General features: G+C 46.3%; 1 protein-coding gene across 3 annotated transcripts in view; it reads left to right on the top strand.

Moving 5' to 3' along the window:
- Window positions 1-13,508, top strand: part of CASR (calcium sensing receptor) — a 97,224-nt gene extending 83,716 nt beyond the window's left edge. For all 3 annotated transcript variants that reach the window (XM_006162362.3, XM_014593205.2, XM_006162361.2), the window contains exons 5-7: window positions 470-700; window positions 8,100-8,223; window positions 10,461-13,508. In XM_006162362.3, coding sequence (XP_006162424.1) covers window positions 470-700; window positions 8,100-8,223; window positions 10,461-11,938 — 1,833 coding nt within the window. In that variant the 3' untranslated portion in view covers window positions 11,939-13,508. The remainder of the gene's footprint in view (window positions 1-469; window positions 701-8,099; window positions 8,224-10,460) is intronic.
- Window positions 13,509-17,038: the final 3,530 nt, after the last annotated feature.

Here is a 17,038-nt window from a genome sequence, read left to right as displayed (position 1 = left end):
AGGAAAAGAAGGTGCAGATGGTAGGAGCAGCTGGTGATGCCTCCACTCCTTCCTGATGCTCACCTCAGAGGATGCCAGGAATGGGCCCTGGCTTACAAACCCAGCCCCTCCTGGGGCTCTGCAAGGTGATGGTGCACCTGCAGAAGCCTTGCCTTGGCCAGTGGCCATGGTGAGATATATTCCTTTTCCTTTCTCTTCAAAAAGTGTTTCCTACTCTACTCAACAATTTGAGTTATAAGTAAGCTGATGGCTTACCAGGGCTGCTGCAGTACTGCATGCAAATATCTTAGCATACATAATATAAATCTCATCTTAGCATAAATTAGCATAAGGAGAAGGTGCCTCTTCCTTAAATCTTCCTCTCACTGTGGTAGAATAAGATAGTGCATTGTCCTTATGCAGTGCACATCCTACACAACCATACGTGGTAACCCGTGACTTGTACTCATGTGTCTCCATTCCTCTGTAGGTCCTGAAGCACCTTCGACATCTAAACTTTACCAACAATATGGGCGAGCAAGTGACTTTCGATGAGTGTGGTGATCTGGTGGGAAACTACTCCATCATCAACTGGCACCTCTCCCCAGAGGATGGCTCCATCATGTTTAAGGAAGTTGGGTATTACAACGTCTATGCCAAGAAGGGAGAGAGACTCTTCATCAACGAGGAGAAAATATTGTGGAGTGGGTTCTCCAGGGAGGTACGTGCCAGCCCTCAGAACACCAGACACCTACAGTGTAGGCAGGAAGTGGTGCCACACTCTGGGAGAGCCTTGGGCTTCACCCCTGGGTTCCAAAATGAGGCTCCACTGCCCTCAACTCACTGGCCTCTGCATCTTCAGAGTTCCCTGTGAAATCCTTAAGTGTTTGATATACAGAGGAGAATCCTCAGGACCTTAGCCCCATGCCTTTTTATTGTATTAAAATAATTTTAATTTTTACAAACATGACTTCCTAGCTAGCGATAAAGCTTCCTTGGCTAAAACTTGCCCCAACCAGAGCGAAATGTTTAAGCAATCTTAAATATCACTCAAGCCAGCAGCTCTCTCCTGGGGCTGAGGGCTAAGTTTGAGAGTGGAGGAGGCTGTTTTGGGGTTGTCGCAATGACCAGGAAGTACTAATGACCTTCAGAACTTAGGGTCCAAGAATGCTAAAGGTCCAGCACATGTGAGACAATCTTGCATAACAAAGAATTGTCCCCAATCCAGTTATCAATAACAGATATTGAAAAATGCTATAGTCTGAAACAGAGCTGGAGGCTTCAGACCGGGGCATTTGGTGTGATTGCTGTCATTTATGGCCCGGACAAATCACACAGAGGTAGGTGCCTGTCATACAGATGTCTCAGGGCCAAGCTGTCAATCTAAAGGATAATTTATTCTACTATGGGAGACTTTTTTGAAAAAGAGAACATGTATGACTGTAGTCAAGGCCCCCTTCCTTGAGTATTATCTAGAAGTCTGATTAATAACCAGAGCCCATCACTGAGTAAATATGCACTTAAGGAAAAGATATGTGGTAAGGTGCAATGGCGACCATTCTAGGACGGTTGCATCTAGGACGTAGTAAGCTGCTGAGGACTCAGCTCCTCTGTAAGAACACAAACCCTAGACAGAGTATCCTCTTTAATGTTCCCAGGAAAACTTGAGAAGACCCTCCACACTTCTCTGCATTTGCTTTTCTTTTCTTTCTTTCTTTCTTTCTTTCTTTCTTTCTTTCTTTCTTTCTTTCTTTTTTTTTTTTTTTTGTGATAGGGCATGTGCACTCATCAGAAAGAGAGAGAGAGAGACAGAGAGACAGAAAGCAAGAATTATCCCCCAGGAGGGATGGCCATGGCACAATCCCTTCTCTTCCATTCTCCTCTCAGGATCTTGGGCACGCATGCACACATGCCCAACGTGAGTTTAAGCCACTGGATCCGGGACTTGAACCATGGTTGACTACAATGGCAGTCCAGCGACATAGCCATTACGCCAACTACTGGTCCCTTGCTTTTTTCTTTTACACTATCACCTTGGAGCATCTTGGGCAATCACTTTTGATAACATGACCAGATTCAACGTCATCTTTTTACCAAATGTGTCTCAGGTTGAGAGGGTTCTGATGAAATGCTACAATCTCACCATTTCTCAATATGCAGGCTATTGCCCAGGGGAAGGGCTCTATAAAGAGTGAATCTCATCCAGTGTGCAGTATTTATTAGCTTCTATTTCAGGGGTGGATTCTGAAATGTAAACATCATGACCTTTTCCAGGTGGAGAGTTTGGGGCTCTAGAGGTGATATTTCTCTGTTGGTTAATTATACCTTTGTCTACATTATCATACATTTCAACTGGCCAGAGTCTAAATTGATCAACTAAACTATCAACCGTTACCTTTGTTGGCTCATTTAGGTTTTCTCCCACCCCCGCTGATGTACATAACTGATTATCTCTAATTGGTGCAATTTGCATCTCTCCTCCTGCATGAAAACCCACTCTTCTCCAGTTCTCCCTAACCCTATGTCCTCTGCCAGGCTCTGTGCATCATGGGTTTAAACACTAGCAAATACCTATCACAGAAAGACCTCATAAATCCAGTCATTTATGTTCCTGGAATAGCTGACAAGTTTTAAATTAAACCTGATTTTTCTATAGACACATTACCTCTAACCTAGCACACAGTAGACACTCAAGAAATATTAGAATCCAATTCACTCTATCTTCTCTATGCTTTTGTAGAAATGACCACAAAAATCTACATTTAATTATAATTATCTATTAATGGCTTCTGGGCATACCTCACAAAGTTATTATGGAGATCTAGGATATAAAGGCATATTATAAACTGAATTGCACTCTGTAAATGCAAAGAGTTATTAATATAGCATTTGTTAAATTTTTTTGTTTAGAGCATGTGCACTCACTCAAGAGACAGTGGGAGAGGGAAAGTGAGAAATCACTCCCCTACCCGGGGAGACAGCCATGTTGCAACCCCTTCTCCATTCTCCTCTCAAGATCCCAGGCATGTATGCACCCGTGGCAGGCATGTTTTTAGGCCGTGGGGTCCTGAACTTGACCCATGGAGTTGGCCATGTGGGATCCAGCTCCTTAACCACCAGGCCACCTGCCAGCCCAATGTAGCATTATATCTTTTTTTGTTTTTAAGAGAGATTTTTGCTACAGGGCGTGTGTGCTTGCTGGAGAGACAGACAGCGAGAAATCATCCCCCAGGGGGAGTGGCCATGTCATAATCCTTCTCCTCCATTTTCCTCTAGGGATTTTGGTCATACATGCACATGTGCCAGCATGCGTTTCAAGCCACTGGGTCTGGGACTCAAACTGCTGTTGACTGTGTGGGAGTCCAGCCACATAACATTACGCCATCTGTCGGTCCCAGCGTTATATCTTAATCAGCACTCTCAATTACTAATGCAGCCCTTTACAGCTAGAGGAATCTTTAAAGATCCCTGTATCCAGTCCTCCAATGTGAGTTTGAAAACACTGAGGATTAGAGGGACCAGCAGTTAGCGTAATGGCTATGTTGCTGAACTCCCATGTAGTCGAGTGCAGTTCAAGTCCTGGACCTGGTGGCTTAAACTCATGCCAGGCGTGTGTGCGTGCATGCCTAAGATCCCAAGAGAGGCAAATAGACGAGAAGGGATTGAGGGGTGGCCATCCCCCCTGGGGGGTGCTTTCTCGCTGTCGGTCTGTCTCTCTGGCAAGCTCATGCCCCCTGTAGCAAAAACCTCTAAAAAAAACCAAAAAACAAAAAACACTGAGGATTAGAGAGGCAAGTGTGATTTCCCAGGCCAGGCTGGTTAGGGTAAGAGCTGAGACTAGAGTCCGAGGGCTCTAGCTGTGGCCCCAGAGTACCATACCATCCTCTGCACCATCTTGCCAATATATTTTTTTTTTCTTGTTTTGCTGCAACAAATAAGGAAAAAAAAGAGATCTTAATTAGGGGCTTGGACTTCAGATGAGCTTCCTTGGTCAAAGCTGGACAGACTTCTTGTATAAGGGCTACTGGGGGAACTTGGAGATAATTGACAGCTTTTTGCAAAATGACTTTCCAGTGGCTCCCTTAGTTCTTTTTTATGTTGATAGAATTTCTCTTTAGCTGAAGGATGCTGTAAAAGGACTCAGAGAGTGACATTCTTCTAATCCTTGGCTAATACCAAGCAGAATTTGGTACCGTGGAAAGTTCAGACTTTGAAGACAGACGTGGGTATAAATCTCAGCTCTATATTCGGGTCATGTGTGACCTTGAGCCTGTGCATTACCCATTATAAAGGAGAAAAAAAGGCATGGCCGAGACTCCCACAACCTCCCAATGTTTGTAGTCCCCATTTTCTTTATGAAATATAACTCTACTTTAGCTGGACACACAGCCACCCAAGGTAAATGTGATATTTCCCAGCCTCTCTTCTGCTAAGTGTGGCCCTGTGACTAAACCCTAGAGATGGAAAGTAAGTGGGAGTATTTGTGGTGGCCTCTGTAAATCTTTTTAAAGGAAGTGTTTGCAAGTATCCTTTGCTCTCCTATTCTCGCATTTCTCTATCTTACCTCCTGGAAACTAGATGCCACCATTAAGGATGGTAAGATCAAGACCAAACATGACAGAACAACAAAGTAGAAAGTAGAAAGATTCTAGGCCTCCATCAGTGTGGAGTGCCTTCTCTGTACCACACGCCTGCACGTTCCTATGAGTGAGAAATACATTTTGATCTTGTTGAAGACATTTTGAGAATTTGGGGCACGTATAGCCTAATAGAAACCAGGGAAAGCTACTAAACTCATTTTATGAGGCTAGCATAATCTTGATACCCAAAACAGGTAAGAACAGTACAAGCAAAGACTACTAAGGGCCAGTGACATTAGTTACACATAGATGCTTACATCCGAGATGAAACATCAGCAAACCTGCACCAGCAGTGAATAAGATATGTAATATCTCATGATGGCATCCAGTTGTAATGTAATGTAATGTAATATAATGATAGCCAAATATTATAAAGTTCATAAATACAGCTTATCACATTAATGGAATAAAAAGTAAATGTCCTATAACAGTATGAGAAGATATAAGGGAGGTAGGTATTCTATAACATTCAACAGTTTTTTGAATTAAAAACAAAAACTTCATAAGTCTAGGAATAGAAGGAAACCTTAGTTGGAAACCAGCAGTTAGCGTAATGGCTATGTCGCTGGACTCCCGCGTAGTCGACCACGGTTCGCATCCCGAACCCGGTGGCTTAAACTCACACTGGGTGCATGTGCGTGCGTGCCCAAGATCCCGAGAGGAGAATGGAGGAGAAGGGATTGCGGCGTGACCATCCCCCCTGGGGGGTGATTTCTCACTTTCGGTCTCTATGGCTCTCTCTGTCTGGTGAGCACAAGCACCCTGCAGTGAAAACCTCTCAAAAAAAAAAAAGAAGAAGGAAACCTTAGTTTATCTTACCTTGATAAAGTGTTCAGCAACCATCATTCTTTTTTTCTTTTGAGAGAGAGAAATATTTTTTTGAGAGGTTTTTGCTATAGGGCGCGTGTGCTCACCAGAAAGACACAGAGAGACAGAGAGGCAGAAAGACAGAAAGCGAGAAATCACCCCCCAGGGGGGATGGTCACGCCGCAATCCCTTCTCCTCCATTCTCCTCTCGGGATCTTGGGCATGCACGCACATGCGCCCGGCATGAGTTTAAGCCACCAGGTCCGGGACTCAAACCACAGTCGACTACATGGGAGTCCAACGACAGAACGATTACACTAACTGCTGGTCCCCAAGATAGACTTAATTCTAGTGATGTGTTTTATTGTTTCTGAAACATATATACTATTAGGTAGTAAAGAACTAATAAATTTTGAGAATAAGTATTCAGTTACTTGGAATTTCAGAATCAGAGGCTTTCAAAATGATGGAGCAATGATAAAATTGTCCCAAACTGTCATTTAAGAGAACCAGCATTTGTCGTGTGGTGGTTCAGGTGCTAGACTCTAGCCTAGCCAACTATGGTTCAAGCCCTGGACACAGCGGCTTGAAAATTATGCTGGACTCATGTGCATGCATGCACAAAATACCCAGAATGGAAGAGAAAGGGTTGTTACGTGGCCATCCCTCTGAGGGGGTGGGTGTGTGTGATTTCTCACTTTCCCTCTCTCTATCTCTGTCTTTGTCTCTCTCTTCCTCTCTCTCTCTCTCTCTCTCTCTCTCTCGTGAATGCACATACCCTATGGCAAAAAATCTTTTTTAAAAAATGCCATTTAAGGACCTGGAATTGAGTAAAAGCATACAATAAAAGGTAAAGTGTAGGACCAGCATATGGGGTAAAGGTTACATCGCTGGACTCCCATGTAGTTGACTATGATTTGAGTCCCAAATCTGGTGGTTTAAACCTCATGCCAGGCATGTATGCATGCATGCCTGAAGTCCCAAGAGGAGAATAGAGGAGAAAAGATTGCAATCCCTTCCCTTCTGGAGAGTGATTTCTGATTTTTTGTTTCTCTGGCGAGTGCACATGCCCTATAGCAAAAAAATCTCTCTAAAAATAAAAAGAAAAACTAATGAAGCTCTTATCAGAACAGTGGCAATCTCTGGTATTTTAGCTGGGGCTGCTCTCTAATTATTTCTAATAATTTGATTATTCTCTTGGGTTTTCTAAGTGGACTATCATATAATCTGCAAATACTAGCAGTTTTATTTGGTCCTTTCCAATATTTATGCCCTTATTTTTCCTGTCTTATTTCCCTAGCTAACACCTTCAGTGTGAGACTAAGCAGTAATGGAGACAGTGGACATACTTGTTTTCAAGGATTAAATATTTTTAGTATTTTCTCATATATAATGGTGTTTATTGTAAGGGTTTTTGTTTTTATTGTCTTTTTTCAAGGTAGAGATATCTCTTCCTACTCTTTTTCACTAAGATTTTCTCATTGGTTTGTATTGAATTTTAGCACATTCTTTTTTTCATCAATTGAGGATCAAAGAGTCTTTCTCCATTAATTGGTTAGTGCAATGAGGAACACTTACAGCTTTTCTAATGTTAAAGTGGTCTGCATCTCTGGATAAACCCAGCATGATGAGGGTGTGCTCTCTTCCCGCTGTCCTCTGAGTTTGTTCGTAGTGTGCTTAGTGTTGTTTTGGTTTCAAGTGGTGGGAAGCAGTGTTACTCTTCTCCGGTCCCCTTAGATTCTGTGTCTCTCCAGGACTGCTGGGTATTTTTGCTACCAATAACCAAAATATGCTTCTTTTTTTCAGAATATTGGCTGCAGACTAATGGAACCTACTTTGCCCAAAAACAGAGAGGCAGAAAAACCTAGAAATTTACATCCCCCTGAAATGACCCTAAACTGAGATGTGGTGTGAAAGTACAAATCTCTCACCCCCTTTCCTCAGGTCAGGATAAGCCTGTGGCAGGACACACAGTCCAGGGTCCCATGAGGGGGTCAGATCAAACCACTAGGTTTGGGATTCAAACCGTGCTGTTGGCCATGTGAGACCCAGTGCCTTAACCACCATACCGCGTGGCTGGTCCTTCGTTTCCTTCTGATTCCTCTATTTCTATCCTGGCTGCGTCACTGAGTCATTACAAGGATCCCAGAAATTACCCTGCAGAGCAAAATATAAAAATGTATGAATTGCAATTTGCTGCAAAGTTGAGTCTAGTTGTCTAAATTTGCCTTCATCTCAGTACCTACCGTTGTGACTGTCCCTTTGTGTCTGGGTCCCCATCCCTTTATCTTTTAGTTTGTCTTAAGCTTTTACAGCCATGGAGGATAAACAGGTATCTCATTCCTGGACTTGGAGGGGATGGGAGAGAGAATTATCTAAGTAGGATTTGGTCACTATGTAGACTCCCAACAATTAGTCTTCACAGAGTCCCATAGATGCGTGTGTTCGTGTGTGCACATGTACGCATTCGTTCACAGGCATCTCTCTCCTTCACAGATAATAGGACCAAGGGCTCTGGACCTCACTCTGCCTAGGCTGGGCCCAGAGTCTGCTGCTGTTGTTCTCGGGCCCACCCTCTTTGCCGTGCATGTGTTGAAGAAGCTGTGAGACAGACTCCTGGCCAGGCATGGGTCCAGAGCTGCAGCCATTCATTTTCATGCTCTCTGTCCCCAGGTGCCGTTCTCCAACTGCAGCCGAGACTGCCTGGCAGGGACCAGGAAAGGGATCATTGAAGGAGAACCCACCTGCTGCTTCGAGTGTGTGGAGTGTCCAGATGGGGAGTACAGCGATGAGACAGGTAAAGGAGCGTGTGCGGGAACATGTGCAGGGGTCCGTCCACTCCAGGGTCCTGGGGTCAGTGAAGCCTACGGAAGGGCTGGGCTGAGATGGTGCTTAGCATGGTTTCTTATTTAACGAGGGTATGTCTGTGCATCACACCAGGCTGGGCACCGGGGGAAGAGAAAAGGCCGTCCAAGTCTACAGACACTCCTGATACGTGTTTTCCTCTTGCCTTGATACTGCTCTCCAATGCTGTCTTCCTATTCTCAGAGCTCAGCAGCCTCCAATAGGCCAGGTTCTGTCTGCTCTCGCTTCCAGGCTTCAGTCACGATAGGTGGCCTGCTGGGTGCTTGGCACTGTACTTGCTGTCTTACATATGTGTTTCCTGTGCTCAGGTTTATTTCACTTATTTTTTTAGAATGATTTTATTTAACTTTACTTATTTATTTTAATTTGACCAAAGAGGGACAGAGTATGAGAGGAGAGAGAGTAAGAGAGAGAGAGAGAACGTGAGAAAGCAAGCTGCCAGGTCCAGGACTCGGTCGGCCATGTGGGAGTCCAGCACCCTTAACCACCATGCCACCTGCCACCCCCGCCTCAGGTTTAAGTGAGAATAATAATTAAACCTCCCAGGACCGGGAAATGGTATAATGGCTACATCACCGGACTCCCACATAATTTACTACGGGTCCAGCCCCGGACCTGGCAGGCTTACTCCCACATAATTGACTACGGTTCAAGTCCTGGACCTGGCAGCTTAAAACTCACACCGGCATGTGTGTGTGCATGCTCAAAATCTTGAGAGGAGAGTGGAGGAGAAGGAATTGTGGCGTGGCCGTCCCCCTTGGGTGATTTCTTGCTTTCTGTCTTTCTCTTATCTATCTGGCAGGTGCATGTTCCCCATAGCAAAATTCTTCTGAAAAATTAATAATAATAATTAAATCTTCTTTACAGAGTTTTTAAATTAAACAAATTAATGTTGATAAATCACTTGGTAAGCTCTAGATAAATGTTTGTCAAGTGAAACAAGTAAGCATGTTAGAGGTATTCTATAAACATTAGTAATTGTTATTAGCTCATTTCCTCTTCACTGCAACAATGGGGTTATTAATGCTTCCGTTTCACGAATGGGAAAGCTGAGGTGCAGAGAGATTAAGGAGGCTGACCAAAGTCATGTAGCTAGTAATGGCATGGCCAGGGTCTCGTCCAGATCTCTAATGCAAAGTCCATGTTCCTTTCATTGCCCCGAACTGCGCGCTGCCTGAGACAGGGCAGAGAGCTAGTCGATACTCATCCAGTGAATGAATGTCCGGGGGGAGCCATGAATGTGGAGGGAGGGAGGTAGAGGCTGTGTACGTGAGATACTGTCTTGGTCTAGAAGAAAGTCTGCTGTGGCGAGTCTTGAAGCCCATCCATGTATTGAAAATAAATCAGAGTATATGTGAGATGGTAGATGGGTCCATGTGCAGTAACCGTCTTACTCTCTCAGCGGATCCCATGACATCATGTTGCAAAGCTCAGGTATACACAATAAAGTTTATTGTAAAAACAACCACAAAATTATTCATCAAGCTTGAGTCACTCTGTGAAAAGTTGACAAAGCACGCAGACCCCTGGTGCACAGGCCAGTCACCATCTCGCAAGGATGATCATGCTCTGCTACAAGCGATCAGCAAGTAGTGCAAAGGAAACAAGTGCCCCGCCACGTGCAGAGGAAAACAAGCCACAGAACCATCAAAGGCACGGGACGTTAAGTATGTCAGTTAGAGTTATGTCTTAGGTTGTCAGAAAAATCATGAGTTTTCTATGCAAAAATGCTCATGACTTTTCTGACAACTGTATTTATATAAACTTTGCTATAGGGCACGTACATTCGCCCGAAAGAGAGAGAGAGAGAGTGAGAAAGCACTCCCCCCACCCCCACCCCCCGCTGGGGGATGGCCATGCCACAGTTCCTTCTCCTTCATTCTCCTTTCAGGATATTAAACAAGCACACGCACATGTGCAGTCTTTCAAGCCACGGGGTCCAGGACTCAAGCCACTCAGCCAGTCGTGTGATATTTAGCTGCCTTAACTACCATGACACCAGTGGGCCCTCAACCTATTTTTGATAGTGTAAAGCTAACAATGATTTCATCATTAAATAAACTACACAGTGATTGCACCCAGAAACCTATGTACCCTCACTACTGCATGCACTCACAAACCCTAGTCCAGGCCACACAGTGACTAACTCTCTGCTGGGACATTTTGCAGATGCCAGTGCCTGTGACAAGTGCCCAGATGACTTCTGGTCCAATGAGAACCACACTTCCTGCATTGCCAAGGAGATTGAGTTTCTGTCGTGGACGGAGCCCTTTGGAATCGCACTCACCCTCTTTGCTGTGCTGGGCATTTTCCTGACTGCCTTTGTCCTGGGTGTCTTCATCAAGTTCCGCAACACGCCCATCGTCAAGGCCACTAACCGAGAGCTGTCCTACCTCCTCCTCTTCTCCCTGCTCTGCTGCTTCTCCAGCTCCCTGTTCTTCATCGGGGAGCCCCAGGACTGGACGTGCCGCCTGCGCCAGCCGGCCTTCGGTATCAGCTTTGTGCTCTGCATCTCGTGCATCCTGGTGAAGACCAACCGCGTCCTCCTGGTGTTTGAGGCCAAGATCCCCACCAGCTTCCATCGCAAGTGGTGGGGGCTCAACCTGCAGTTCCTGCTGGTTTTCCTCTGCACCTTCATGCAGATCGTCATCTGTGTGATCTGGCTCTACACCGCACCCCCCTCCAGCTACCGTAACCATGAGCTAGAGGACGAGATCATCTTCATCACATGCCACGAGGGCTCGCTCATGGCCTTGGGCTTCCTGATTGGCTACACCTGTCTGCTGGCTGCCATCTGCTTCTTCTTTGCCTTCAAGTCCCGGAAACTGCCGGAGAACTTCAACGAAGCCAAGTTCATCACCTTCAGCATGCTCATCTTCTTCATCGTCTGGATCTCCTTCATCCCGGCCTATGCCAGCACCTACGGCAAGTTCGTCTCTGCCGTGGAGGTGATCGCCATCCTGGCGGCCAGTTTTGGCTTGCTGGCCTGCATCTTCTTCAACAAGGTCTACATCATCCTCTTCAAGCCGGCCCGTAACACCATCGAGGAGGTGCGCTGCAGCACCGCTGCTCACGCTTTCAAGGTGGCGGCCCGGGCCACGCTGCGCCGCAGCAACGTCTCCCGCAAGCGCTCCAGCAGCCTCGGGGGCTCCACAGGGTCCACCCCCTCATCCTCCATCAGCAGCAAGAGCAACAGCGAAGACCCCTTCCCACAGCCCGAGAGGCAGAAACAGCAGCACCCACTGGCCCTGACCCAGCAGGAGCCGCAGCCGCAGCAGTCGCAGCAGCCCCGGTGCAAGCAGAAGGTCATCTTCGGCAGTGGCACAGTCACCTTCTCCCTGAGCTTTGACGAGCCTCAGAAGAACACCACCGCTCACAGGAATTCCACACACCAGAACTCCCTGGAGACACAGAAAGGCAGCGATGCCCTGACCAGACACCAGGCACTGCTCCCGCTGCAGTGCGGGGAGAATGACTCAGAACCGGCCACCCAGGACACAGGCCTGCAGGGGCCTGTCGGGGGCGACCACCCGCCAGAGATGGAGGACCCTGAAGAGATGTCCCCAGCCCTCGTGGTATCCAACTCACGGAGCTTTGTCATCAGCAGTGGCAGCAGCACAGGCACAGAGAACATCCTGCATTCGTAAAACCGAAGGAGTCCAGTCCAGGCAAAATCCAGAGAGGCTTCTTGGGATCACAGGGGTCAGGAATCACCCTGGACTCCTTCCTTCCGAGGAAGGAGAGGTACTAGAACTCCAACTGCCCAAGCGTAGTCGCACTGTTTTAAATGACAGTGAATTGACTAATATTCCCTATAAAAATGAAAAAAGAAGAAGAAAAAGAGCCACGTGTTTCTGTGGTGGTGTTCGTCAGGGCATTGAGGTCGCCATAGTCAGTCTGTCTGTCCACATGCACTCTCTCTTCCTCTGCTCTACCCCACCCACCAGCGGACTGTGAAACCGAGACTTAAACTACCCACCTACTCCTTCCTTTTTTTCGGTCCAGTATTGAAATATTGAAATGTCTGGCCTGGAAATCATGGACAGCCTGGTCCAGACACAAAAATGGCAGACTGACAGGACATCAGCCTTGCCGTCACCAGAGAGGGGTCTGGAAAGCAGAAGGTGGACTGCCCAACACCTCAACAATCGCAAGAACAGGAAATGTTCAAAAATGTCAGAGGAATGTGGCCCCTATTTATGAAAACCAGAAGACACCTGGTCTCTCGCCTGCTGCTGCTATCGTGTGACATCTAGGTTTGCAGCCCTCCTGTTCCAGTCTGTCTGGTTTTTTTCCAGAATGTGACAGTGAGGCCACCGTACCAAGATCACAGAACCATCCCGGATTGTTGAGAAGGGACTGCATAAATCCACCGAGCTGTATCTGTAATTAATGTTGCTATATGTAACTTTATGCTTAAGAAAATGCTTTTGCTGTAGTAGTCTGTGGACGATATACACTGAAAACAGGTCACAGTCTGGTTTATATAAGGCAGTATTACTGAGCTCTGCTTTCCTTTTCCATCCCACCACTCTCACTCCCGTGAGTTGATCCTGGTATGAGAGTCCCAGGCACCCAGAAGTTCCCTCCATTCCTGTCCAAAGGCTCCCAGTTGTTGGCCCCCTAACCATTGCTGAGGTAAGAAATGTGGTTCCAAGAGAGCATCCCCCAGACACCACTGCTGCATTCCCTCCAGCAGTGGAGGTAAAGGCTCTGAGTGGTATACTGCTGAATACTCGGGCTCCAGATTTGGAAAGACCAGGGTTCGAGCACTGGCTTAGTCACTCGCAAGTTTGGTGGCCATAGCTGGGGAACTTGAGCCTCTGTACATGCCATCTTGTCTCTGCAATGGGGTGATCATCATCCTCTTCCCTCAGAGCTCTTATGTGGATAAAATGAGATCATCTATGTAAAGTACCTTAGCCTGGTGCCTAGTACATCATAAGCACTCAATAAATACTAGTTAACTTTATTACTGATACTGTAATCAGTATGTTTTCCTTGGCCTAAAATACAAGATGAAACATTTTTTCATTATTCAGATTATCATGACTAGCCCACTGGTAACAGTAACTTTCTCCATAATAAGTCCAGGAACTTTGAGACCCAGTTCAAGGCATCAGCCTTGGTAACGTGGGCTCAAGGTGAAGAAGCCAGAAAGTGAGTCCTTCTGGTGTGCCAGGGCCCAGACGACACAGAGAATGGCCCATCACCAGTCTGCAGTCGTAGGTTCTCCGGTCACTTGAAATGCTGCTCTTTAAGCCGTGGTCAAACCAGGACAATTAAATCTGCCTGAGGCTCCAAGTGTTAGAGTTCTTCCTCTGACCACTTTCCTTTAGAGGGCACCCTGAATGATCTTTAGGATAACTTGATATGACGGTTGGTAAGATAAGGATGAAAAGCCATTAGAGGGTTGGCCACATGTCTGAGACACAGAAAGTGGCCACCCAGGATGAACCTGGTGAGGTACCTGCTCTCACACCCAGGAAGGGCACCAGCCCTGGCCCTGCCTGCAGCCCCAGCTGATCACACTGCTGTGCAAGGCCCAGAGCTGAGGGCAGGTTTGGGTTTAATATCAAGCTATGCTTTAAGAAAGAAGCTGAAAGTCTGATGGTTTGTTCCTGTGCGTGCGGTAGTTATGTGGAAACAACCTCAGCAAAATGTCACCTACTCATTCTTCCGGAGTTCGACTTCAGATACCCTCACCCACATGGCCGATGTGTGAGAGGATGAGGCTCAGCGAGGCAAATGCACATTTACACTGAGCTTTCATCTCACCAGATGCTTTGAAATAACATCATTTCTCCTACTATTCTTTTTTTTTTTTTTTTTTTTTTGAGAGAGAGATTTTTGCTGTAGGGTATGTGCACTCGCTGGAGCATTGGAAAGAAACAGACAGAAATCAAGAAATCACACCCCAAGGGGCTAGCCAAGCCCCCAATCCCTTCTCCATTCTCCTCTTGGGATTTCAGGCATGAATGCACACCTGGCTTGAGTTCCAAGCCACCAGGTCCAGAACTCAAACTGTGGTCAACTACGTGGGAGTCCAGCAATGTAACCATTATGCCACCTGCTGATCTCCTTTTTTTTTTTATAATTTTTTTTTGGGGGGGAGGTTTTCGTTATAGGGCACGTGCACTCGCCAGACAGAGAGAGAGAGACATAGAGACAGAAAGCGAGAAATCACCCCCCAGGGGGGATGGTCACGCCGCAATCCCTTCTCCATTCTCCTCTCGGGATCTTGGGCACGCACGCACACGTGCCCGGCGTGAGTTTTAAGCCACCGGGTCCAGGACGTGAACCACGGTCGACTACGTGGGAGTTCAGCGACATAGCCATTACGCTAACTGCTGGTTCCCATGATCTCTTTTTTTTTGAAGTTGGTATTTATTTCTTCCATGAATACAAGGACAGAGAGGAGAGATAAAAGGAGAGAGACAGCATCTCCAACACCTCCAACACCACAGTTCACCCTCAGCCTTCAGTCAAACCCAGATTATGTGCAAACATGCACCCAGTGTACCCAAGGAGGTCTCAGGACTTGAACCCTTACATTGGGGATTATCTCAGCATGTCATGCCTCACTGGTGCACTACTGTGAAGTCCCTCTCAAAATTCTCATCAGAAAGGTAGACACGACATCATCGTCTCAATTTAAATGTAGCAACTATAACTCTCAGCACAAAACCGTGAGTGTAAAATAGGAACATCATTTTTTGATAACAACCTGCTTTCTGCCTTAAATTCCCATACAACCTAGAGACAAAGACTTCATCTTAGTCAAATTAGAGTTTCCTCAGTAACTTCATAGTTTTCTGAGTCAATTTAGATGCTTGGGGATTGAGTCCCAGGTCTTTTCCTTCTCCCTTCCAGGAGGGTTTCTGGGGTGCAAAGAGGGTAGGGCTCCTCGGTCATCCCATTGACATTGTGGAGAGTGATCTTGCCTGGCCCTTGGTAAGGCACCTCCATGCCAGCATTCTGTGTTGTATCGCAACCCATCTGGTCCCCAACCATAAGATCCGTGGTTATTTTTATGGATGCTTCATCGTCCTAGATGTTAGGTCTTCCCAAACTGGCAGTCTCTCTGTTACCTCCATGTTTATCCCTCAGATCTGGGAACTACCAGTAGCCCTCACTGCTATGTCTGCTTGACTGCTGCCTCCCATCAGGATGTGGAGAATTCATGGAGGCCAACAAGTGTCCAGGGGACCAGATAAGAGACAGAATATATGTCTCCAACTGGTGTAGACTCTGATGGTAGGCAGAGTGATGCTCACCGTCAGATGTTCACAGCCTAACCTCTACAACCTGATTATGATGTTACACGGCAAGGATGAATTAAGGGAGCCACTGGTGGACCAGCCTCTGTGGTGCAGCCGGTAGCATACCAGACTATAGAGCTGGAAGCCACATGCCAGCCTCAGTTTGAGTTCCTGGTCTGGTCCACTTGAAAACACACCAAGCATGTGTGCAGGTACCCAAAATCCCAGTAGACTGGAGGAAGTACTTGGATCATAGTGTGACCAAGTACTGTGGGGGTGCTTCTCTCTCATTCTCTACCATGAAATGCATGCATACATAATAAAGTGGACAATTCTCCATTTTGTCAGGATTTGGGGCATGCATGTATATGTACCAGTGTATTTTTCAAGCTGCTGGGTCAGGATGCTTTTTTTTTTTTTTTTAATTCTCTCTCTCTCTAAATAATAAAATGGAGTTAAGATTGTGAGTCAGCCAACTGTGAGAAGAAAGATAATCTTGGATTACCCAGGTGGGCCCCTTGTAATCACAAGGGTCCTTACCATGTGGAAGAGGGAAGCAGAAGAATATACAGTGTGAGGAAGACTCCACCCACCATTGCTACCTGTGTGTATGAAAGGGGGCGTGAGCCAAGGGGTGCAGGCAGCTTCTAGAAGCCGGAAAAAGAAAAGAAAAACAATTTTTTCCCTAAAACTTCAAGAGGGAATAGCCTACCAACACCTTGATTCTAGTGAGACCCCTTTTGTACTTCTGGCTTCTTGAACGTAAGATGATAAATCTGTGTTCTTTGAAGCCGCTCAGTTTGTTTCAGCAGCAGGAAGCATACACATTTTCACTGACAGCTCACTGAGGTGCCCGTCCCTCAGTCTAGGTCACTCAGTCTCCTTCCAAAAGACACTTCTGACCCACATTCTACTCTGAATCTATTAATAGAAAATAAAGCTTATGTTCTAGGTCTTTGGGGCTTACGCTAGAGAAAATTGATAGCCATGTTCTCTCATGTTCACTTTATCTGTTAGTAGCAGAAACCTGAAAAAAAATGGTAGCTTCAAGGGAACCAGGAGTTAGCGTAATGGCTATGTCACTGGACTCCCACGTAGTCAACCGCGGTTCACGTCCCAGACCCAGTGGCTTAAAACTTACGCCGGGCGCGTGTGCGTGCGTGCCCAAGATCCCGAGAGGAGAATGGAGGAGAAGGGATTGCGGCGTGACCATCCCCCCTGGGGAGTGATTTCTCGCTTTCTGTCTCTATGTCTCTCTCTGTCTGTCTGGGGAGCGCACGCGCCCTGTAGCAAAAATCTCTCCAAAAAAAAAAAAAAAAAGAAAAGGAAAAAAAATGGTAGCTTCAACAAACTAGTGTTTATTTTTCTCTTGTGTTAAATAAGTCGGGTAGGGCTGGCAGGTGGCATGGTGGTTAAAAGCACTGGTTCCCCATGTGACCAACTGCAGTTGAAGTCCCCAGACCTGGTGGCTTACTTTGTCTCTTT

Source organism: Tupaia chinensis, unplaced genomic scaffold, assembly GCF_000334495.1.
Source record: "Tupaia chinensis unplaced genomic scaffold, TupChi_1.0 Scaffold139927_1, whole genome shotgun sequence".
In the NCBI taxonomy this organism is placed as follows: Eukaryota; Metazoa; Chordata; class Mammalia; order Scandentia; family Tupaiidae; genus Tupaia; species Tupaia belangeri.
This window is presented reverse-complemented; position numbering and strand designations above follow the sequence as displayed.